Source organism: Vidua macroura, chromosome 25 (assembly GCF_024509145.1).
Source record: "Vidua macroura isolate BioBank_ID:100142 chromosome 25, ASM2450914v1, whole genome shotgun sequence".
In the NCBI taxonomy this organism is placed as follows: Eukaryota; Metazoa; Chordata; class Aves; order Passeriformes; family Viduidae; genus Vidua; species Vidua macroura.
Window position 1 is genome coordinate 854164 of NC_071595.1, and position 24119 is coordinate 878282.

Here is a 24119-nt window from a genome sequence, read left to right on the forward strand (position 1 = left end):
CTGACCATTCCCATTGTGTTTATTTCTGAGCTCTGGAAGTAGGAGGTGCTGGTGCGGAGTCCTGCTCGTGGTGATGCCACAAACAAAACTAATTTGGAGCTTCATTGCCTGGGGATCAGTGGGGCTGTTTTATCTTCTGTTTTATCACTAATACCATGAAGTCCTTCTGCAGCTCCTCACAGACAGGTTTAGATTTGACTACCCTGAGTAGTTCTGAAACATCAGCAAACTCATTCATCTCCAGTGGCGCCAGCTGGCTCAGCACGAGGGCTGGGGACAGCGGGCAGGAACACCAGCTCCTGTCACCCCCAAGCTCTCTTCGTGGCAGCACTCAACCCCCAGCCATGAAGCTGGAGAATTCTTTTTTAAATCTCTGCAATTTTATATAATTTCCATATAATAACCTATACCATCCCTTTTAAGATATAACCATAGAGGCGAAGGATCCTTCTCACAAAGACCATGGAGGTGCTTTCTTCAAATAAAAAGAGGTTTATTAAGAGAATGAGAATGACATTGTAGTGTGGGTGTTGTACATCTATTGCAGCATTAAGAGAAACAACAGCAAGTACAAAATCCTGCAGAACTTCTAGAGTCATCATCATCACAGCCTAGCTTGTCCATGCTACAGTTTGGTGGATCCAAAACTTCATTCCCACTTCAGAATGGCAGAAAATCCAAAGATTTTCATCTTTCAAAAGAAAAAAAACCCAACCCAAAACAAACAAACAAACCAACAATCAAACAAAAAAAAGGCAAACCAAAAAACCCAACTCAATTTGATATAAATAACTTGCACTGGACATTTTAAAACTTTCAGATTTTAATTACACATAAATAAATATATACAGATTTAGAAGAGTTCCGTTTGGCCTGGTTCAAGTTCTGCTCCTTGTGCTTTATTTTTTATTATTACTAATTTTTGAAACCTGTGTGCTGTTATCTGTGGGTTGTGGAGTTTTATTTAGTCCTGGGTTTAACTTCACCTGCCTTCTCCCCAGCCAGGAGGGCAGGATCCCCTCGATCCTGCCCTGGGACCCCTTGGCTGTGTGGTTGTTCCTCCCTCGTGCTGTGGCTTGGGGCTCCTCAGCCCACGGGAAAATCCACAGTGAGTCTCAGTTTGAAGCTGTAAACAAAGCCTGGACCTGCTTTAAATCCACAGCAGTTCTGCCAGCAGTTTTCCTTGGCCTGGTGTCAGGGCTGGGCTGTGGGTGGGGAAATGTGAAGTTTTCCTGGGTGTTTGCCTCAAAACCAGCGGATAAATCCAGGTAGAGCCAGGGCTCTGTCCCCCTGCCCTCGGCTGCTCCTGCTCTGGGTCTTGCACTGATGAGGCTTTTGCTCTTTCCTCTCAGTTTTTCAGTTGGAACAAATTCCTGGAGCACGTCAGGATTTCACTATGGGTTTTTTTAAAAAGCAAAATAAAATCAAATTGCACATGACTTGGCTTCCTGCATCCACGTTACAAAAAAAAAAAAAAAAAAAAAAAAAGGCAAAACCCCAAAGCCATCAGCCTGGCTTCTCTCAGTGTCACTACGTTCATTAGCACTGCTTTCTTCTTAAATTTTTTAAGTCTTCCTTTTTTCCTGTCTTTTCCTTGTTTGCTTCACGAGTTTCCCCACACGTTCCAACTCAGCAGTTCACAAAACAGTGCTCTGGGTCACCTTTCCCCCTGGAGCCACCGCTGGTGCCCGGGGGAAGCTCCCACCGGGGGAGGCAGCGCTGTTATTTCCGATGCTTCACCTCTTTGTCTGACGCTTTGGAGTCCCCGGTCGTGTGCCCGTTCCCCGTGCTGTTCATGAATATTTTATCCAGCCCCTTGAGGGACTCCACCAGGTAGTTCTGGAAGGCGGTGAGGGCGGCGCAGATGGCCGGGCCCCCGAAGCCGTGGGTTATGAGGCTGAAATGAGTCAAACAGCTCTGGACTCCGGGCTCCAGGATGAGCGAGGGGCGGCTGTTCCCCAGCGGAGAGCGGTCCTGGGCTATCAGGTCTGCAAACTCCTTGCAAATTTGCCTGAAAGAGAGAGGTTTGGTCACTATAATGCACGTGGAGAGCTGCGGGACACAGTCATAGAATCATAGAACAGTTTGGGTTGGCAGGGACCTAAAAGATCATCTGGTTCCAACCCCTCTGGTGTGGACACCAGACTGCTCAGAGCTTCATCCAACCTAGCATTAAATGCTTTCAGGTGTGGGGCATCCACAACTTCTCTGGGTGTATTTCGGGGTTCTTTTCCTGCTCCTTGCCTCAGCAGCCATGTCCCCACAGGGAGATTTTGGCTCCAGCCTGGGAAAACCCCTGAGTGCAGAACTGGAGCCCCTGCTGCTGCTCCAGCTTTGAAAGGGCACATGAGGCAGTACCACAATGCTCCCCCGGGCTGGGTTACCCTCTCCCATGCAGGAGCAAACCCTTCAATCTGTGCAGGCCGTCCCCCCTGCTGGACACCTTCCTGCAGCGTGAGCCCATCTCTTCCCCACAGAAGAGCCAGGTCTGGGGGCCAATGCTGCCCTCCCGGCTGCAGATCCCGAATGCACCAGTGGCTCATTGCCCTCTGTACTCACTTGGTAGCCAGCAGCATGTTTTTCCTGGTGTGGAGCTCCGTGGGGTCGGAGTGCTGCCGGCACAGGTACTCTGCCGCCGCCTTGGCCGGGAACTCCGTTTCGCAGACGTAGCCGAAATCCCGAGCCAGGTGAATGGCTTCACCTGCGGGCAGGACAGAGGGACATCAGCGCTGTGCCAACACAGTGGGACAGGGAACTGGGAACTCCTGGAGAGCTTCAGCCATCTCGCTGCTGGAGCTCGGTCCTGCTGGGACTGGCACCCTTCCCTGTCTCAGTGGCCACCCAAGAGCGCTCCCCACCTTCGTCTCTTGCTGCAGAAACACCACTGAGTTTCTTATTCTCATCTGTAAGGCAATTAGTATGTGTGGGCCAAATAAGCCAGTGCCAGCTCTGAACAGCAGCGGGGTCCTTCCTTTACTACCTTTTACAAGAGCATCAGGACAGTGCTGGCCTTGGAGCAGGGTGAGGCGTGACTCTGGGCACCTGCTGCTAAAGGAAGAATAGCAGAGGCATTTCTTACTTGGGAACATCCCCTGCTGCATCTTTCCCTACTTCTTCCCAGATTTCCTGCTTGGCCTCTCCAAGAGATTGAGAAGAGATTGAAAGGGAAACTGGAGGGTCACAGAGTGACCTCAGCCCCGTGACTGCTGGACAAGGCAGGGCAGGAGGAAGGGGCAGGAGGAAGGGGGTTACATCCCCCACAGCGCCCGGGGGCCCTCAGGCTGGACGTGCAGGCAGCGTATCCATCACCCCGTGGAAATGCCCACCCATTGATGGAATTGATCCATCTCCAGGCGTCCCCGTGGAAATAATCAGAGCTGATGGCAATTGATCATGCCCAACACCCGAAATCCCGGTGGGGCAGGCAGAGCTAATTTGCCTTGCCCCCCTGCTGCTCACACGTATTAGGCCATCCATCCTAATAGCATTAACCCAGATCCCTGCCCGGCTCCTGGAGCTCAGTCTGTGGAGCCCTGTTCCAGGGAAGTGTCTCTGCTTCCCACATAACAACAGTACTTCCCACTTCATCTCCTCCTCCAGACAAAGAGCAAATAAGGTAAACCTAAAGAATCAGAATTGCAGTTGTTTGTGTGAACAGTCAGAAAGGAACAACTGCTGAAAAACTGATGCTGGGATAATAAAAAAGAGCTGAGTGACCTCATGTCAGAGCCAGGGCTGGAGCCGGGATTTATTTGTTCCGTGAGTGTGTGAGTGGCTGCACATTTTAACGTTTTTTAAAGGTAATTTGGATGCTGGATTAGAGAGGTGCAAGGGGGGACAGGGCACTCTGGCTTTAGTGTTAAAGACACATTGAGCCAGACCTTGAGGAGGAGAGGCTGCAGGAGGGTGTGCAGAGGGCCATGGTGAGCAGGGGGGCACCAAGACCCTGGCTGTGGGCAAAACTCCTCCCAGAGCTTAGGGATGTTTCTGGAGTGGAAATACAGCCCTGCTGCTCCCCTGCGTCCAGGCTGGAGGTGCTTTCATGGAGCACTTGCCCAGGAGAGGTCGAGTGCTTGGTGTACCTGTTGAGGACTCCCAGGGGAGCTGTTTCTACCTGGTGCTCCCTGGGTTCTCCAGGAACATCCTCCCCATCTGTATGAGTGGCTGTGTGTCAGTGTAAGAAAAAATATTTTATTAGCACTCAAGACCCCATCCGTTGGCTCTTTTAAATAATTGGACCTCAGGAAGGCAGAGGGGAGAAAACAAATTAAGCCAAGACAGCAAATATTCAGGAAAGAGTGTGTTTGGGGCAGAGGAGGACAAACCAGTTTGTGTGTGCTGGGTGATGGCAGTGCAGCAGCACTTTCCTCTGGGTAAAACATCCCCTGGTTCCATCATGCTTACAAGCAGGAGGAAATTATATCCATCAAACACACATAGCACCACTCCTATTTACTATGAGCTGGGAAGCAGGAACCAAAACATCGGCAGCCACTTGAAATCAAACTGTACATTTCTTCCTTCCTTTCTTTCCTTCATTCTTTTCTTTCTTTTCTTTTCATGGAAATCAGCCTTTCATTCAGCAGGAACCAACTGCCCTGGGTAACAACCTCCGCCTAATGAAGCGGGTCATTTAACTTGCTGGCGACAATGGGGATGATTTTCTATTCAGGATCCGAAGGCAGCTGCCTGCACCGCGCTGGGCAGGGACACAATGGATTCCTGAGCTCAGAGGGAGGCAGAGCTGTCATTCCATTTGTTTGCATCCCCGTGCGCTTTTCTCCCAGGATGCAGAGGCAACATCATCATTTCCATGGCGGAGAGAAGTAGGAGGGGAGGAGTAACCGAGTTAGGCAGGGGCACCTCACATGTCTGGGCAGGGCTCTGCCTGCCAGGGCAGCACCTTTTCCATAGCTCTGAGGGTGGCTGCTCCACACCTGAGCTCCACCTGCAAAACCTCAGAGCAGTTTGACATCTCCTTGGTGTCTCACTCATTTCCTGGAGGAGGAAAGCACTTGGATATGGGGCATTTCCTTCTTTGCAGGTGACATGACACGGACCTGAGCCTGGGATGCTGCCCGAGGGTGGCGTGGTTGGAAGCACCTGAGCTGTGCCTTAGGTGGGCACACGGGGCTGCAGAGCAGCTGGGAAATTCTTGGCAGCTTTAGTCAGGCTTTTTCTGTGTTTGGTCTCTGTGACCCAAGTGTTAGAACCAGTTTGAAGACATGAGGGATACCCTGAGCTCCAGCCAGCAGGATGCTCACAGTCCTGCTTGGCATCCATGAGGAGGCCTTTTCCATGGGCCACATCTGATCCAACAGAAATGGCTGAGTTTTGGAAAACAGACATGGAAGCAGAGAGTTCTAGAGTGGTTTGGGTTGTAAGAGATCTTAAAGATCATGCAGTTCCAACCTCCTACCACAGTCAGGGCAACCATGCTTGGACATTTTCTGGGACATTTGCTGTCTTGGTTTCCTTTGCGTTCTGCCCGCTGCGTTCCCAAGAGTCTGCTCATTTAAGAGGTCACATTCTTGAATCATTGTGGAGACTTACACAGGGACATTGCCATGTTCATTCAGTGGTGACCACTCCATATTTTAAGAGTTCTGGTTTGTGGAAAGCTGGAAATTAAGGGGATGGAAGTTTTGGCACTCCACCCTCCACGGGAGCAGGGAGAGACCCTTACCTTCCACGAGGGATGTGAGCAGGGTGACGTTGGCAGCTTTGCGCCTTCCTGCAGGTAGATTTAGTCCAATTTTCTCTAATCTTTCCCTTAAACACCGACCTCCATTTTTTGATTTGGCTCTAAAAAGAGAAAACAAAGAGGGAAAATAAATTTCCACGTAATTCATGTTAAAACAACCATCATCCTAGTTTAAGCTTTGAGATTTGAAAGAAGAAAAAACAATAAAAATACTATTCCTCAATGTACCACACAGCAGAATGTCTCATCTCTGTATCTGAGGTAGGAGCCGGTGCTGAACTTGGATCTTGGGGCTCTCGGGGCAGCTTACCTGCGGAGGACCCCGCCGAGGAGAGAGGCGTTGAGACACTCGGGGGGCGAGAGCCTCCTCTGCACCTCCCCGACCGTCACCTTGTACTTGGAGGTGGAGCTGAGGAGGGAGAGGCGGCCGGGCACGGAGCAGAAAACCTCGTTGGGATTCGTGACCCCTCCGATGAGGCCGTCCTTGTTCATGGACAGGGTGGAGATGGTGGTGCCGTTGGCCTTCGAGGGGATGGGCACTGGAGACAAGGAAGAGGGAGAGAAGAGGAGACCGTGGCTGAGAGACCCAGACTCTCCAGGCAGCTCTCCAGCCCCTCCCAGACAGCAGCACGGCTGCTGGGATGTCTCATTAGTTCCTTATTTTCCTCAATGAGAGAAGCGAGGTGGGGTGATGAAACTAAACTAAATAAAGGTTAAAGGAAAGGAAGAAGCCTGGACGCTGCCCTCGCCTGCGTTCCCACACCTCCCAGCCCAGCTGTAATTAAAGCCAAGGTTTGGGCTGGTCTCCTGGAAGACTGAGGATTGTCCACAGTGTTGCTGGCTGGACCTGTGACCAGCTGCCCTCCCCGTCCCCTCTGGGTGCTCCGTGGAGGTGGGTGGCCAGGCAAAACGTGGCTTGTCTCGCTGGCCAGGATGCCAATCCTCTCCAGGGCCTGCAGCTGCAGCCCAGCTCTGTGCCAGCACACGCTGCATCCCACCAGGCAGGATCAACCACCTGAGCCAGCACCTCCATTCCCTGCCCCAAACCCGGGAGCTGCTGGGCTGGCCGAGAGCTGCGCTTCCATTATGTGCCCACGGGAACCAGGGGAAAGAGTTTCTTTGCCTTCAGCTCTGGGATTAACCCCACAAATAGCCACAGCCCCTAAACTTTCATCATCCCTGGCTTAAAGGAAGCTTGAGAAGATCAAACCCAATTAGTCCACACAAACTTCCCTTTGCTTAATGGGCAAAAGTCAATTAACACAAGGTTAGGCAGCACTGGTAACTGCAGCATCTCATTGGGCCTACAGCACCACACTGGGGCAAAGGGGCTCAGTTTTCCCATTTATCATTCCATAAGAGACATTCCTAGACGCAATAAAGGTTCATAAGTTAAAACTGTGGGTGAAACTTGTGCCAAATCTCTTTGGCTTTTATGCTCTGAAATTAATAACCAATTTAACTCAGGGGAAAAAAAAGCAGGTTTTGAAAGAACCCAAAGATCGTTTCAGCCCTGGCATTCTTTGTGCTTCCTCAGGAATGACTGTGTCACAGTCAGATGGCTCCTGCAAGTAATGCAGCAGTGAATGCCATGGTTTATAAAGGAAATACATATGCCCAACATGAAACAGAAGCCCCAGGATTAACCAGGGAGGGTGCATGGACTGGACCTGTGAGGGGGCGTTTACAATCGGCATATTGTAAATCCAACTCCACGATCTGCTAGCATGGCAATAAAAATCAGCACATGCTACATAAAAATGACTCATGTTTTAAGACTAAGGGATGAATGGAAAGCAGCTGAAGGACATGGAGTTTCCTCCCAGCACAAAACTTGCACAAAGTCAGGGAGCAAAGGGCGAGATGCACCAGTGCCCTGCTGGAGCTGGCAGCTGCGGTCAGTGTTTGCCATGGCTGAGGCTGGTTCAGGGCAGAACAAACACAGGAACGTTGTAGGAAACCAGAACTATTTCCAGGAAGGAGCAACTTCAAAGCTTTCTTCCGCAGTCCCAGAACAGGTTAGGTTAGTCTCTAGGGGATCCCTTAAAATCAAAAGTCAGAGCGTGGTTTGCAAACACCCGTGCAGTTCTGCTGAGCTGCGGGGCCCTGCAGGGTCCCAGCAATGGGGTTCTTCTGCAGAAAGGGCCACCCCCAAACCAGACCCCCCCCCAGGGGAGCAGGTGCTGCTTGGAGGATGGTGTGAAGAGCTGTGTGTACCTGATCCGCTCTGTAGCCTGGATTATGTTTGGATACGTCTGTGCATGCCGTGGCTGCGCTCAAGCCGCATGCGTGGCCGAGGAGCTGCGCACACCCCAGGGAGAGCAGAGCCATGCAGGGAGAGGGAGAGGGCTCGTGCCTCACCACACATCCATGGGGCACGGCGTCTGGGGAGGAGGCAAACCCAGCTGGTACCAGTGTGACTTAACACCGGAGCCAGTGGAGAGCTGGGCTGGAGAAGGGTCTGTGTTTGCCAGTCGCCCCACAGGCAGTGACAGGGAGGCACGGATGATGCTGATGTGCAACACGGAGACACAACACTTGGGAAACACGTACTGGAGGTTTTAGAATGATGCTACAGTCAGAAACAAAGCCCTGGAAAGCCGTGCCCTGGAGCTGACTGCTGTGAAGGGTAAAGCCCAGCACAGCTGGGTCAGCCCAGCTCCGTGCCACAAGCAAACCAGGCAGGCACCAGCACTGAGCGTGGATTTTGGCATTGCTCTTCTGCCTCAAAGCCTCAGCCAAGGCCACAGCCCCGTCACTTTGGGCACGTGCAGGTGTGGGACAGGGTGGCTGTGTCATTGTCACGTAGAGCTTGTGCCCTCACGGGGCACACGGGAGGTGAGGGAGGGATGGAGCAGGCGGCAGCGCTGGGAGCTGAGCCGGGCCCCGGAGTCCTGCAGCAGTGCTTCATCCATTAGACAGCGTTGCCTCAACACAACAAGAATAAACAAAGCCACATTCGCCATTCATCACGAATTATTGTTATTGAGCCTCACCTGCTGCTGTTTGCCTGGTCTGATCTGCAGCTTGTTTGCCCATAAACATGCTGCAGGAGGGAGACAAGCTACCATTAAAGCCTGACAGCTTTGTTTCCTTGGCTTTTGGGGAACCAAAATTGTCTCTTGTCATCTGAGTAAACCAAAAGTCCCCCTCGATCTTCAGTTGCTGCTTTCCTGTTCCCGCAAGCAGCAGGTGATCGGAGCACCTGAGCCAGCCTGCAGACAAGAAGGAAGCATGAGAGCGGTGCGACAGCCCCACGCCCCGGCGCCGACCCCCTGCGCCCTTCCGAGCCCGGCCGGGCAGCGCTCCGTGCCGCTCCCGCAGCCTCGTGCCGAGGGCTCATCCCGGCTGCGGCGCAGAGGAGCGACCCTTTGGAGCAGAGACAGGGTCTGCACGGTGAGGTTTGAGGCACTGAAGAGCCCCGACGCGAGCGGGGACTGCGGCGCCTGAGTGAAGGAGCGAACAGGCACAACAAGGAGCTGAGCCCCGCCCTTGTGGCTTTGCAGCTGGGGATAGAAATGTCACATCGTGGCCCTCATCGTCATCCCTCCTGAGGTCCTGCGATCAGCCATAGGAAACACCCGTTTTTTGGCAGAGTAGGACATCACCTTTCCCACAGTGACCCGGCTCTCCCTCCCTTGTTCACCTGGCAGGAGCTTGGGCAGGCTCGGGTCCCACTCCTGACCATGGAAACCCAGAACCACATCCCAGAGATGCTCGTGCACTCAGTGGCACGCCAACACGCTGCAAAGCTGATGAGGAAGGGTTGGATGCTGGTGCCCAAACAACCACACCTCCAGCCCTGCCTGGTGAGTGGGATGGGGTACCCCTGGGTCACCCCAGCCCAGCCCAGGAAGCAATAAATGGGCGGGCACAAGTGGCAGTTTGGGTTGATTCAGCCAAAGAAAGGGATTCAGACCTTTAACGACTGCTCAGAGCACTCCTGGGGAGTGCAAGGTCCTCTTTGTTATCTGTTCTTATTATTTATCAATTATTATTTACTGATGCTTAATTTCTTCACTCTGTCCTCTTAAAGATTTTTTTTAGTTCTTTTCTTAAAGTGCCTGGCATTTCTGAGAGGGTTTTTCCCATGGAAGTGTTGTACATTTGGATTAATCCTGCTACTTCTAAATCAGCAAATTCAGGTGAGCTTGGCTGCAGATTTCAAAAATTATAACCCCTGTGAAGCATTTTGACCTGCCCTGGGGATGCTGCAGGTGGGCTGGACACAGGTAAGCACTGGCACATAGGGGTCAGATCTGAAAGGGAAAACAGATTTTGGAATAAGGTTATGCTGGCAGACCTCAAAGGGCTTCACACATTGCTGATCCTCAGCCCAGTGCTGGTACAGCACCAGCCACCAAAGCCATTAACTCACTCCTGACTCAAGCCAGCTCCTTAGTGCAGCTGGGGGAAATTGAGGCACAGAGCAAGTTAAATGATTTACCACAGCTCAGGTACATGGGTACGATCTGTGTGTGTGCAATTCCAGTCTGTGGGAATGCCTTTCCAAGCAGTCCAGGCTTCAGCTGTTGCCCAAGTGTTGGGAAGTGCTGTGCTGCAGGCTGATTACGTACAGCCTCTGTTTGCTGGATTTTCTGCAGGAAGCTGTGAAGTCGAGCTGTTTTTCACCACACCATCTCGGCTCCTGGTGCTGTGGTGGTTTGGAGAAGGGCAGCACGGCAGTAACAGGCACACAGCAGAATCTTGCTGAGTGTGGGAAGGGAAATGATCCTCATTTTTTCTGTACACCTCACAGGAAGTGTTTCCATCAGACTCAGCCTCTCACTGCAGCCTTGAACCTCACAGGGCAGGTGCCACTTGCAGTCCATCGTATTCCAGGAGTGTGTGAGCAGCAGTGGAGAGACCCAAACTCCCATGTGAGTTGCTTGCCCCCGTGCTTGGAGCAGGTACACATGACTCCATCTTCCCTGTGAACCATGAGGTTTGTGATCTCCCATCAGAGGACCCTTTTGTGTTGAGTCAGCTCTGGTTTGTCTTTTAAACGTACCCTGGTGTAACTGTCAGATGATGAACCCCCACAAGTTCATTTGCTGTGGCTCAAAAAACCCTGATGCAGAGAGTGATTTCAAACAAGTCCTGGTGTCCAAAACCACCAAGGGTTTCATCCCTTGACTTCCCTGAGCTGAGAACACCCTGCCTGCCTGGGGTTATCTCCTTGTATCTGGCACAGCCAGAATGAAATTGTGTTATGACACAGGACAAGTCACTATCCCCGTTTGAGCTTGACTGTCTCCAGCAACAAATTGCAGGTAATAATATAATAATGTCTACCTGGGAGGGATGTTATGATACCAAATTAAAACTTTCCAAGTAGTCTCTGGTGGGAGATTTCCCCAGGTGAGAAGTCCTTGGGTGTTGAATGCACCAGGAAGAGCTGGTCCAGCCCCTGAGCACAGGATGTGATGATGCCCCTTGGAGCAGACAGGCAATGGAAAGGCAATTCCACGAACAATAGGAGTCCCACACCTCCAGCGATGCTGCAGCCCGTGGGATGGGATGCCACAGCCTTGTCTCCCTGAGGGTTTTTCAGGAGACAGCCGGGAGAAAGGTATAAACACGGCTGAATGGATTGCTCAGCTGTGAATCCAGCCAATGGAATAAGGAGCCTCATGCCTTCAAAGTGTCCCAAAAGAAAGCACGAAGTTTCTGCCACTTCTGTTCTGGCTTGCAGAGATAGGTCCTTTGGCTTTTAAGTTTAAGAGGTAAAAAGAAGGAGCAAAACAAACCCATTCTTCAAAGGCTTTCACCTAGAAAACCTTGGAGGATTTCCTGCTTTTGCCCAGTGAAATCCAGCGCGAACCGATCCGCAGCCCTGCGCCGCCGCTTCCTCATCCTCCCTCTCGCGCATGGTCCGGGCTGGGGATGCTCCATCCCTTAGCTCCTGCAGTCCTTCTCCTTCCTCATATTTGTTCACCAAAGTTTGCGGGTGAAATTACCATTGTGATTCCTGGAAGTGGGCACTTTGAAATGTAAATATTCGGTGAAAAAGGTGCAGCTGCAGCCCGGCTCACTCTTCGATGCCGGGATTGCCGGGAGCTGCGGGAGCCGGCGTCCGTGCTCAGGGCTGGCAGCAAACCATCGACTTTTGCGTTTAAGGGAAAAGAAACTTAGCCTACAAAAAGAGAAAAATACGAAGTACAGACTCGTTTCCATAGGAGAAATGTGCTGCTTGCTTGCAAAATTATCTGTAAGCAGGAAAATTTGTGGTACTTGGGAATTGAGTTGCTTATCGTGGTGTTATTTATTCTGTTCCATTTCCAGCTGGAGCTCGGGGTGCTGTAAGGGGAAAAACAGGTCCAGAGGGAACATGCAAATCGCTGCCCGTCTTACAAGTCTGTTTTCTTCTCTCTCCAGATACACTACAGGTAAATTCTCTTCCTCGGTAAGGCGGAATCCCTGGATATCGGAGCTTTTATTGCGACATCCCTTTAAAAGTGGGAGTGCGCTACTGTTGGGGTTGCATTTTAAAGAGGTAGCAGTGAATCGCCTTAGGAGACAACCTGGGACAAAGCAATCGCTCATCTTCAGGCACAACAGCGCTGTCTCCAGCCCCCCAGCAAAGCCTCTCAGCCCCCCGTCCCTCTCCAGGGCCGTGCCCCGGTCGGCTCGGCTGCCTCGGGCATCGCTGCGGGGCTGAGAGCTGAGCCGCGCTGCCCGGCAAGGGCGCACCTGCACCCTCCAAACCTGCCGCAGGTGCCGAGGTTTTGGTGCCGTGACTCTGCAGGTGCAGCGGTGACAGCCCCAAGCCCCCCGGTTTGCTCCCCGGCCGGGGGTCCCGCTGCTCTGACCCGCTCCGGGCCGGCAGCGGGGGAAGCTCGGGCTGATGGATGTTTGTGTGCAGCCCCTGATGGAAGTGCCGCAGAGAGGTGAGGGATTGCTGCTGTCTTCCGGGAAGAGCCGTCAGTGAGCTCATCTAACCTTCGTTTGAATGTCTCTGATGTAAATTATAAGATGGAGATACATATATAAAAAAATATCTGGATGTGGGTGTGAGCCAGGGGCAGCTGCTCCTGCCATGCCTTTAAAAGCCCTTTTTCAGGGAGGAGGTGCTGCAGAGTTCAGCTGCACCAATTTCCTGGTGTTTCAGCAGAGAGGTATTTATTGATGGTCCAGGGAAGGAGGTCAGAGCCATCAGCTGTATTTCAAACTCGCAGTCTGTAATTATCCTCTCTTCCCAGAGGGGATTATACAGGTATTCTCTTTATCTCGAATGCACAACCTGAACCAAGTCCCCCTGTCAAAGAGCCTCTCTAGGAACCACCATCATCGGCCTTTCAAATGGAAGGATGGAAAGAATCTTGGTTTTATCTGTGGGTTTTCGAGATCGCTGAGCTCTGATAGGGAAATGAATCTTGGACCCTCAGAGGAGAGCAGGGATACAACTTCAATCTATTCCCATGAGAAAGCTAATCAGGAGAGGTCCCATGCCTATGCAAAATTCACATATTTAACATTTTGTTTCTCATGCAAATCCATTCATCAGGTTGGGAAAGAAATATGAAGTTGCCATGTGATATTAATTCCATTTTTCATTCTGTGCCTCTGTTTGACCCAGTGAAGTCCCAACCATGTGTCACTGCAGGTGTCTCCTGGGGAGCTTGGGATGGATTGACAGAGCAGGAAGGTTCAGACTCCCCCAAATCCGTGGGTATAATGACTTGGTTAAGAATGGCCCCTGCTGAGTACATCATGCTTTGATAGGAATGGCCAGCTGATATAAGATTAAAATTTACTCAGCCTCCTGTGCTCCTGCAGGACTTGGGAAAAGGACTAGAAAGTGCTTTGCAATTGATAATTTCAGCTAATGCATTTTCTGCTTCGCCATTTAGGAATGACTCGACTTCAAATATGCTGCTATTCAGAACAGTTTGTCAGTTTTTTGGAAACTGCTCACAATTAATTTGTGGTGAGTTCCCACGTTTCCTTTCCATGCTTCATTTCATGGAGTGGATTCTGCTGTCTGCGGAGCCCTGATGTCACAGCCTGAGCAGTAACTGCAGAAACACTTCACTGGAAGGCACCAAACATCAATGATTAAAATGTCCCCCTAAATAGTAAAACTCAGGTGTCTGAACCTTTAAGGGGAAGGAATGAAAATTATTTGGGTTCTGCTTTTGAGTGATAAAGTGTTTGGAGATATTTCCTGCACTATTGGTTGGAAGCTGCCCCGATGCAGCGACTTCATTGGAGAAGTCAGTTTAGTCTGGTAATTCACATTATTTCCCTCCCCCTTGATTCTAAATTACTTTTTCTGAATCTGCAGCTATGCCCTTCCATATCTACATTAGAAAATGAACTGTTTCAATTTCAGTTCAATTACTGAACAATTATTTAAAATTCAGTTCAAATTCTGCCCGTATAGAATTCATGTTTCACAGCACAAACCAAACAGGTTTAGAAAAGGGAGGCTGGAGAGCCGGGGGAATTGGAAACCCATGCTGCTCCTCCATGCTGACACCAAGGGAAGTTTCCCATCCAATGTCACCCCTGGCTGTGCTGCAGTGAGTGCTCCTGGCCCCACACACTCCATGACTCTGCCTGCAGCATCAACCACCCCAACTTTACTCCTTTAGCAGCACAAACACTTCAGCACCCAGTCTATGAGATCTTTATGTGTTTAAACAGTCTAATCCATTTCACAATAACATGCAGGGGAGATTTTCCCTGCATTCCCTATAGATGCACCTGAATTTGTGTGGATCTCCATAAGCTGAGGGGAGAACAAAGCTGTGACATCGCGGTGAGCGGTGGCCGATCCCGTGGAAGCCACTGCGATGTTCCTGTCGATTTGTTAAATCTATTCAGGTTGTTGGAGGGCAAAAGACCATCCAGCAAAGATTAGACATGAATAATAATAGAAAAAATTCTTCTCTTCATAGTGAGCTCGCTGCCAGCCCGCCGAGCTGGCGGGGTTTCAGTCTGGGTCTGACCGCAGCAACGTGAATGTCTCGGTTCAGCGGCTCCTCCGGAGCTGCCGGCTTCTCCAGGGATTGCTCTGGGGACAGGCACTGCTCAGCCACTGTCACAGCAAAAAAGCCTTTTCCCTTTCCTTGCTCAGATGCCCTGCGTTGCTGACACCAGTGTGTTGGTGAGACAAACCCTCTGACGATGGTTTTTCAATGGCCACCCCATCTCTTGCTAACTGGGGTCTTGTGCTGGAAACCTCCCTAAGCACCCTGGGTCAGATCCTCTGCTCGCACCTCTCCCGGCCTGGGATGGTGGCTCTGCTTTCTCCCATGCTTGTGGCCACTCTGGGGCTCCCAGGGAGCCCTGGGGACACCACTTGCTCCCTGGGACCTGTCTGACCAGTCCGGAGGGAACAGGACCTGACCCGATCCCTCGCTCCCTGGCGCCTCAGCACTCTGGTGACTGATGCCAGATAAATGCCTGAGATAGAGGGTGGGGACACTCAGCCAGGCTGGAATCCCAAGCACGCACGGCAGACACTGTGATGGATTTTTAAGCCACGAAGGTGAACCTGCTCCCAGCTCCCCTTGTCCTGCTCCAAGCCCCAAGCTTCTGCCATGCTGTGTTTTGGGGTTGTTTAATGGAAATTAATTAATTTCTAGCAATTCCCTCTCGCTCCCATGTGCTTCTCTGCCCTTTCTCCCAAAACCACAACACTTCTCACCAAAGGGAAGGCAATACCCAGGCGCAGCAGAGCTGGGTTGGGGGCAGGCCAGGGAGATGAGAGCTGAACACACAGCAGGTCCAAGCATCACATCCAGATTTGCTAATTAGTTCCTCCATTAAGAATTAAAATAAACAAACAAATGGAAGGACAGAAAGAGTGAGTAATTCCTTGGATCTCACAGGAAAGGGTGGGATGGTTTAGTGGTTAGAGTGCTAGTCTAGGACTTCAGAGAACATCATTTAGGCTCTTCAAATAATTAAGCGAGATTGCAAACATTTTTTTTTCTGAGATCATATATCTTGGAATATTAATAAACTGGGAGGAATAGTCTGTGTTTGCCTCTGCTCTGCTGCAGGTTTAGTGTGACCCTGGGCTGGAGTGACATTGATGGGTCCCTCTGGGTCTTGCCTGTGTCTGTGCTGCCGTGGCTGTGTGTCCTGATGGACCCCAGTGAGGCAGGTACCTGTGCTGTCACACAAATTAAGATATTGGCACCGCTTCCTTTGCAGTGACAAACATCACAGGTGTCACCTGGCCGAGGCTGTCCTGCTGCCGGTCCACCTGTGGATGAAGTAGCCCCTGTGGGAGCCAGGGTAGTGATGTGACAGTGGCCACCGAACTGCAAAAATACCTAATAGCCCCCAAAATGAAGGGAAAGGTGCTCCAGAGCAAGCCCAACACATCTGTGCTGCTCGCTCGGTGCTGTCCATGGGGAAGCCTCACCTGAGGTTCTCCTCCCAGAGCAGAGGTGCTGCTGCTTTGGCTCAAGCCACATGCCAAAAAACAACCCAAGCTGGCTTTCCTGAACCTACCCTTTAACAGTCGCTCTTTATTTCAAACAAAGAAAAAAATTCATTTAAAAACATCTAATTAAACAGTAAGTCATGACAAGGTACATGAAACTTGGAGATAACACATGCCTGGGAGGCACTGGGGAGGTTGAGACAAAGCCCAGCGCCTTCACCAGTACCCGCGTGTGTTATCTCACATGAACACACACCTGGGCTTATCCTGGTGCAATTATAGGACATTAAAAATATAATTTTAATGGAGGAATGGTGATCTGGATGCAGTTCAGAGTAAAAACTTTCTTTTAAGTTTCTCTGTTTGATTAGTAGGTGTTCCTGCCGCGCACCGTGTGCGCGAGGGAGAAGCGCCGGGCTCGGGAGGTGTGACTGTTTTGAGGCACGCTGCTCTATCTCCCGGTGTGTGCGAGGGCTTGTCGAAACTTTAAAGCATTCGTGAGCAGCACTAAGGCAGCAAAACTTCCAGTCAAGACCCGGCTTGTCCCGGGTGAGCCCCTTTTCCTACTCAGGCAAGCTGCTGCTGCAGATGAAGCTGCAGAGAGCTGGGAGGGCTCCCCAGCGAGCCCGGCACCCTGCAGCTGACTGGAAGCCAAGCACCTCCACCCACGGCCCTGGACAGTCCTAGAAAAGCTGTGTCTTCACAGCCCCAGGTGTTTTACAGGATGACCTCATTTATTACCTTGCTCGTCACAGGAAATGATGTTTATCTAATCTACCATTCTTTCAGGATTTTTTTCCCCCCCTGCCACATCTGGTTTCTTACATTTCTTACAGTTCAATTCCTCCTTGCACCAAAACAAAGGAGAAACGGCACTGCTGCCGTCATGCCAGTGCCACAGTCCCACCAGCTTGAGAAGAAGCTGAGAAGCTTCAAAACCTGGAGCTCCCTTGCGGTGGCGAGTGGATCTAAGGATCTCGGTCTTAATCTCCCTCCTCTGCCGCATTCCTTAGTAGTGACAGCTACTTCTTGCAGTATTCCTGACTGTGGACTCTGAGGCACAGCTTTCCATCTGTCTGTCCAGTATCCAGCCAAACAGGTCCACATTCCTGAGCAGAAACGCTAGCACTGCCCCTCAGAGCGGCTCGAAAGCCTCGGGTGGAAACTGGAACAAGTCACAAACATGAGGGAGCAGCCAGCTCCACAAACAGGAGGGACAGATCCACAAAAACGAGGGACAGCGGCAGCACCAGGTCCACAAAAACGAGGGACAGCGGCAGCACCAGATCCACAAAAAACGAGGGACAGCGGCAGCACCAGGTCCACAAAAACGAGGGACAGCGGCAGCACCAGGTCCCACTGCCCCAGCACGGAGCCCAGGGAGCGCCTGGGTGCCAATGTGAGCCCACGCTGGTCACACCCTGCTCTGTCTCTGCTCCAGGTTGTAAAATGCCACAGCCAAAAGTTGTGCCCGCGAGCGGGTGCGCCGGCCCCTGTGGCTCCCGCTGCTCCCGCTGCCACGGGGCCCCAGCTCACTCCTGCCCACGGCCAGCAGGACCCAGGGCTGCTCCCGCACCCCAGCGTGTCCCCAGGTGCCAGGGAAAGAGATTTGTATTTTTCTTTGTAATAAAAAGGCTCTCCCAGAAGCTTTCTGCTGATCCCAAAAGGATGTGAAAGCAATAAAACCCCTCCTTATTTTACAACCAAGCTGCAGGATTTTTTGCTACTGAGCACAACGACCTAATGCTTGATTTCATAACCAGAAGGTCGCACCCTGCACCAGGAGCTCGGGACTTGCTGAGTCCCCAGTTTTATGTCTGGGGGGGTCTCACAGCAAGATCTCTGTAGCTGATCTGGGCAACTGAACATCAGGGCAGCAGGTGAGTGGAGAAGAAAATTCCTGAGCTGCCAGAACCCCAGCTAACTTTTTCAGAGCTAATTTTAATGTTTCCCAGTCTAATATCTTCCTGGTCTTATATAAATGCTTGGAAGGGAAAGTAAAATTAATAATAATTATTATAATAATAAACCCAACCACAAACAAAACAACAACAAAAGAAAGGCAAAGAAAACAATTTCTGAAATACTTCTGGGAAAAAAAAGGGAGAATGAACAAATGGGGGTACAAGATATTCATAGATGCTCTGCTGCCCTATCCAAGATTTTATCCATTTAATTCCCAAACAAATTCTATCACCGCATTTGTCACGACAGCACGGGGGAAAAACTCATCCTCCGTTTTTCAGAACCATCACATCTCTCCCTGCTCCAAGTGAAATCCCAGCTCACACACCGCACCCCACAACCAAACTGGACCCCCTCACTGGGGATTTCTCGGTACCCTTCATCACCCGGCGCCTCCAGCCCTAGGGATCACCACGGCGACAACGAACCAGAAGCAGTCCCGAGGGCAGCGGTGGAAATGGGGATTTGAACGCCTGTTTCCAGCCGGGATCTGCCTCCCTGGGCTGCACCCGCCGCCGGCACCCGGCTCCCCCCGCCGCGGGATGGGGGTCCCGGGGCGAATCCCCGCTTTTCCTCTCCACTTGTTTCATTCGGGGTTACCTGCAGCCAAGGGACCGCAGCGCTGCGGGCTGGGGAAAACACTCGGAGGGGAGAGGGTGGCAATGCCCCGCGTCTCCGAGATGCCCACAAAATCCCCGGAATTGTATTAACGGCTGGAAGTTTATTTAAGAAGGAAAAGGAGGGAAAACAGACACGCAGACAGGGATGCTCCCACAGAGCGCTCCGAGGCTCCGGGCAGAACCTTCCCCGCGCCGGGCAGCGCAGCCCCGCGCCCGCGGCGGGGCCCGTCCGTGCCGGGGGACATCGGCAGTGACCCCCCTGCCGCGGGGATGGCCCCGAAATCCCGGGATACCGGAGGGGACGGGCTGCGGGGACAGCGCGGGGCTGCGGGCTCTTCCCTCCCGTTCCGGGCTCCTTCTCACCGGGGACTAAATGCGACTCCAAGGACGGGAGTTAAAAGGGGGGTTTGGGGATTTGGGGCAGGTGATTAATATTTTTGTTGAATCAGGACAACAGAATCTCGGCAACTAATTAGGCGTTTCCACACGCAAAGATTTCTATCAGGTTTCTGTCCGACGGCCATTCCGTCAGGAATTCCAGGATTAATCGGTATTTGGGATCCCGGTGCGATTTAGGACAAAACTGCGCTTTTTAGGTTTACCCTCGCTCCCTTCAGAGAGGGGGTCCTCGAGCCCTGCTGCCCAGCCGCTCCCTCCGGCACCTTCTGCCCGGGACCCGCCGGCAGCTGCCTCAGATGGTTTTAATTTGATTTTATTTTTCCTGGGGTGTCATTCACCCGCGGGGGCCCGGGCTCGGCTCTGGCCCCGCTGGGGCTCCAGAACACAGCTCAAAGCTGACAGAGCCAGCAGAGTGAGAACGACCACATTTTATACATTCTAAAAAAATTAAATAAAGCTGAATGTAAAGGAATTTATTCCCCGGGCCGTGAGGAGGGCAGAGGGATTCCCGGCTGCACCTTCCATAATTCCTCCGATTTCTTTGGAGCTGAACTCGCCCGTTTGGGAGCTTCCAGGGGCAGGGAAAGGGGAGCGTGGCCATCAGCTCCGGTCCCCGTTCTCCCGATCCCCGACAGCGGGGTGGGTGACGGAGCGGTGCCGGGACAGAGCCCCCGCTGCTGCCGCCGCTTCCAGGAAGCCCCGGTGGCTCCGTCCCGCCGCTCCCAGTGTGCCTGCCCAGCTACCCCCAGAAACACGCTCTGGGCTTTGGATTTATCGATTTCTCCATCAAACTCGGAGCTTCGCTCTCCAAACACAGGAAAAATAATAGAAGAAATTTAAAAAAAAATAAAAAAAGAAGGCAAAAAGAGGGACGGTAAAGATATATTAATATTTTAACATTTAAAAAATACCCAAACATGAACGGGTGTGGAAGAACAAGTGTCCTTGAGCACAGGGGTTGCGGTCGAGCTTTTTGCACCGTTCCTGCCTTCAGCCAGCGATATTTTAATTTTATTTTTCCTTTTTTTTTTTTTTTTTTTTTTTTTTTCTTTCCAAGACTAGAGGACAAGAGACTCTCAAAGGGCAAAAAAAATCCAGGCACTAAACAACGACAAATCCTCCCGATAGGAGACAAAAAATTCTATTAATGGCGCTTTTGGAAAAAGGAGGGGAAAAACCCCAACGAACCACTATAACTCCAACGGAACTTCCAGGCAAACATTCCCACTGCGGAGTGTTTCCCGAGCGTTCCGGGGTGCTCCTGCCCGGCCCAAGCCGCGGAGATAAGGTCGGTGCCGGTTTACGCACCCCTCAGCTTCTTGCAACCATTCCTCACTCCCGAATATTTAATGAAACGCCTCTCCAGCGTTCTGATTAAAGCTCAATTAATGCGGGTCATTAATGTCCCGCTGGCAGCCGCGTGTTCCTAGAACAGCCTTTTCTAGGGAAAGGGGCTGCGGCGCACCAGGAGCGCCGCTCCCCCCTGAAACGACCGATGGCAGCTGGGGAAGAACCGCACGATCGGGAGGCTTTTCGTGCAGTTACCGGGGATCGGCCGCGGCCCGGACCGGCACCGGGACTGCGGGGCCGTAGCACCCACCGGCCCACGTTACCGAGCCGTGCCGGTGGCTGAGGTTCCCTTCGCACCGGGGGTCGGTGGTTAAACGCGAGCTTCCCATCCACGTATTTCTATAAAAAATCACGGGGAGAAGCCAAGAGCAGTGCTGGAATATTCCATAGTAGGGATTGCCCCGAGCACCGCGCTGGACGTTCCGGGCCCCTCTCCTCACTCTCGCAAAGCCCCGGCGGAAGATTTAGTACAGAAATATTTTAGGGAGTTGAGCTGTTCTACCCACCGGTTCCTTGGGATGTGGGGGACTGGTCAGCGTGCGGGGCAGAACCGGACGCGGGAGACCCCGGGGGTCGAGCGGGAGCTCTGCCCGCAGCCCCGTTCCCCGCGCCAGCCCCGCAGGGGAAGGCTGCTCCTCCCCACCGGTCCCGCAGCGAAGCCCCGGTTCTGGAGCGGCAGAGGCGGGTCTCCGCAGACCCGGGTTTTGCCGAGATGGGGCTGCGGGACGCTCCCGGCTGCAAGGACGGGCAGCACCGGCCCCAAAGCCGCGCCACGTCTCCGTTAAACGCGTCCTTCCCCTCGGTACCAGTCCCGCCGAACGGGCCCGATCCGCCGCGGTCCGGGGCGGTGTGGAGCGGTTCGCGGCCCATGCTGCCTTCCCCGCCGCCGGGCGCGGGGCTCCGAAGGGACCGGGAGCACCGGGAGCTGCCGCCGGGGCATCCCCGGGCTTTCCACGCAAACCGTACGCGGCCGCCGGCGGGGTGGGCCCCGGGGCTCCCCGGCAGCAGGGTCCGCCCGTCCGGGCCCTTCGGTACCGGGAAGGAGCGGCGGCCGCGGTACCGCCCGAGGGAGAGCAGCGGGCCGGGGCGGGTGGGCGCGCTGGCCCGCCGGGACCCGCCGCTTTCGTTTTAGTCTCGCCGGGGACAGCAGCGAGCCCTTCCCGACGGGCAGCCCCGCGGGAGGGCGGACGCGGGGGGACCCGACGCTGGGGAGCCCCGAGGGCAGGAGCGGGGCCCGGTCCGGTGCCGCTTTCCGCTGAGCCGCCGCGCTCTTCTTACCTTTCTTGATCACGGACTGATCGAGCAGGTTCATCCCGCCGTCGTCCACGGCCTGAAAGCACCGAGGGAAGAGCCGTCAGCCGGCTCCGGGCACCGGCGGCTCGCGGCGCGGGGACAGCGCGGCCGCGGCCCGATCCCCCCGCTGCCCCCGGCCAGAAGGAACTCCGAACGAGCCCCAGCATGGAAATCCCCGGCCCGATGTTTCTGCTTGCCCGGGGGTACGGACGCCGTGGGGTCCGACTCGTCCTGGCCCGGAGTCCCCGGTCGCACAGGCGGAGGAGTCTGGCCCCGTCCCCGTGCAACCAACCCACCCCGGGCACCCTCCCGGTGCTCCCGCCGTCTCCCCGTACCTGGATGTCCTCGAGGCCGTGGTGGCCGAGGCCGTGGAGGCCCAGCGGGCCGTCGGCGAGGCCGTGGCCGCCGTCGGGCAGCCCGTGGAGCAGGCGGGGCACGGCGGGGTACTCGCGGCGAGGGTCGAGCCCCAGGGCGCGGTGGGTCTGCGAGAGCAGCCCCGGCTCGTCCTGCCGGCCGCGCTGCGGGGGCCAGGCCGGCTGCTGGTGCTGGTGCAGAGGGCTGAGCGCCGCGTACGGGTCCGCCAGGTGAGGGTAAGCGGGCTCCTGGCCCTGTGGGTAGGGCAGCGGCGGCTGCGGGTACGGCGGGGGGAAGTAGGGCGGCTGGAAGTCGGCGGCGGGCGTGTGGCAGAGCGGCGGCGCCGAGCCGTAGGGCGCCTGGTTGAGCGAGGGCAGCTGCGGCAGGCGGGCCCCGGCCGGCGCCCCGGGCAGCCCCTCAGCGCGGTCCTGCGGCGGCGAAAAGAGCGGCGGTGAGGCGGGCATGGACCCCCGGCCCCAGCCCCCGACCCCCCGTCCCGTCCCGTCTCGTCCCGTCCCACCCGTGCTCGTCCCGCACTCACCATGCCCGGGTAGCTGTGCACAAGCATCGGTGCGGGCCCGCGGCAAGCCCCGGGCGGGCCGGGCCCCGGGGGTGCCCCCGTCTCCGCCCCTCTATCCCGCCGGAGCGGCGTCTCCCATCGCCCGCCCGCTCCTCTGCGCCGGCCCCGACTCCATGCACGCCAGTTATAGCGGCGGGGGCGCGCCCGCCGCCCCGGGAGCGCGCGTCAGAGCGCGGGGACGGGGACGCGCCGCCCGCTCCCGCGGGGCCCCGACGGCTCCCGACAGCGGGCGCGGCGGGACGGCGGCGGGAGGCGGCCGGGGCGGGGGGCGAGGGGCACCCGCCGCCCCCTGGGAGCGTGGCTGGTGCTACCTCCGCTCCCCTGTCGCACCGTACAGCACACCCTCCCCCCGGTGCCACCGCGGGTCCCCTGCCCCGGGCCGCGCCGCGCCGCCTGAGGGTCCCGCCGCGGAGCGCCCCGGAACGCACCGGGGAGCGAGCCCCGAGGGTCGGGAGAGCCCAAGAGTGCGGGCGGGCTGCGGGGCCGCGGGGATGCTCTACGGTTTGACTTTATTAGCCCGAGCCGGGTGCGGGGCCCCGCCGGGAGAGCTGCGACCTCCCGCGAGCGCGGCAGGAGCGGGGCCCGGGGCCGGTCCTGCCGGGAGAGCTCGGGGCTTCTCCCGGGGCGCTTCACCCTCCTCCCCGACGGGGAGCGGGGAGCTGCATCCTGGACTGGGGACAGCGAGAAGTGTCTGGGGGCGCTCCGGGACTGGCTCGCTGCCCGAAGAGATGGACGGGAGGACGGGCAGCGGGTGCGACAGAGCCAGGGGAAAACGGGGAGCACCGACGGGCAGCATGCCCGCCTCTCCGCCCTCCTCCATCCCTCCCTCCGCCTCTCTGTCCCTCCCTCCGCCTCCCCATCCCTCCCTCACTCTCTGTTTGAGCCCTCCCTCCGGGCAGGACGAGGCGGGCCCGCACCACCGGGTCCCTGAGCGCGGCACCGGGCACCGGACACCGGCGGGGCGAGCCGGGCAGACGGGAAGGCCCCGCCAGCGGCACTGAGTGACCCCAATGACGCCCCCCGTCCCCCCGATATCACGGCCACGCAGGTCCCACGGCGGAGGGGCCGTGCCCATCCCCACGGGCACACGCTCGGCCGCTCCCACCCCAGCACACACTCGCGGACAGCACGGTCACAGCTCCCCGCGGCCCACGGGCGCCGTGGCCGGGCTGTGGGGTGGCGTGTCACCGCGGGTCCCCGCGGTCTCACCGTGCCACCCGCAGGGTGCCGGCCGCCCATCGCTGGGCGGGACGTTCCATTGGCAGCGCGTGTTTTACGCGGAGCAGAGCACAAACCCTTCACCCCCAGCCGTAACACGCCGCGCTGTGTGATCGACATCAACAAACACAGCCCCACACTGCAGTTAATTTAATTCCACTCTTCCCGCCCGGAGCTACAGCTCCCTTCATTTTCATTTTTCCTCTGAATTCCCACAACTCAGACCTCTTTGAT

At 54.9% G+C, this 24119-nt stretch overlaps 1 protein-coding gene across 2 annotated transcripts; it reads right to left on the minus strand.

Annotated features, from left to right (window-relative positions):
* Nucleotides 1-76: 76 nt before the first annotated feature.
* Nucleotides 77-22708, minus strand: TFAP2E (transcription factor AP-2 epsilon). 2 transcript variants are annotated; one of them, XM_053999088.1, is made up of 8 exons: nt 22629-22708; nt 22069-22515; nt 21719-21770; nt 8701-8919; nt 6015-6243; nt 5687-5805; nt 2560-2701; nt 77-2011 (listed from the first exon to the last, which is right to left on the minus strand). In XM_053999088.1, the coding sequence occupies exons 1-8, from the start codon at nt 22653-22655 to the stop codon at nt 1723-1725; spliced, it is 1524 nt and encodes a 507-aa protein (XP_053855063.1). In that variant the 5' UTR covers nt 22656-22708; the 3' UTR covers nt 77-1722. The 2 variants fall into 2 exon arrangements, with proteins under 2 accessions (XP_053855063.1, XP_053855064.1); XM_053999089.1 differs by lacking the exon at nt 8701-8919.
* Between the last annotated feature and the right edge of the window lie 1411 nt (nt 22709-24119).

Coding starts and splice junctions, on each gene's coding strand:
- TFAP2E (XM_053999088.1), bottom strand. CDS start 22,655: ATGCTTGTGCACAGCTACCCGGGCATG. Junction 22,516..22,628: donor TGCACAGCTACCCGGGCATG/GTGAGTGCGGGA, acceptor TCGCCGCCGCAG/GACCGCGCTGAGGGGCTGCC. Junction 6,244..8,700: donor GACCAGGCAAACAGCAGCAG/GTGAGGCTCAAT, acceptor CCTTGTCTCCAG/TGCCCATCCCCTCGAAGGCC.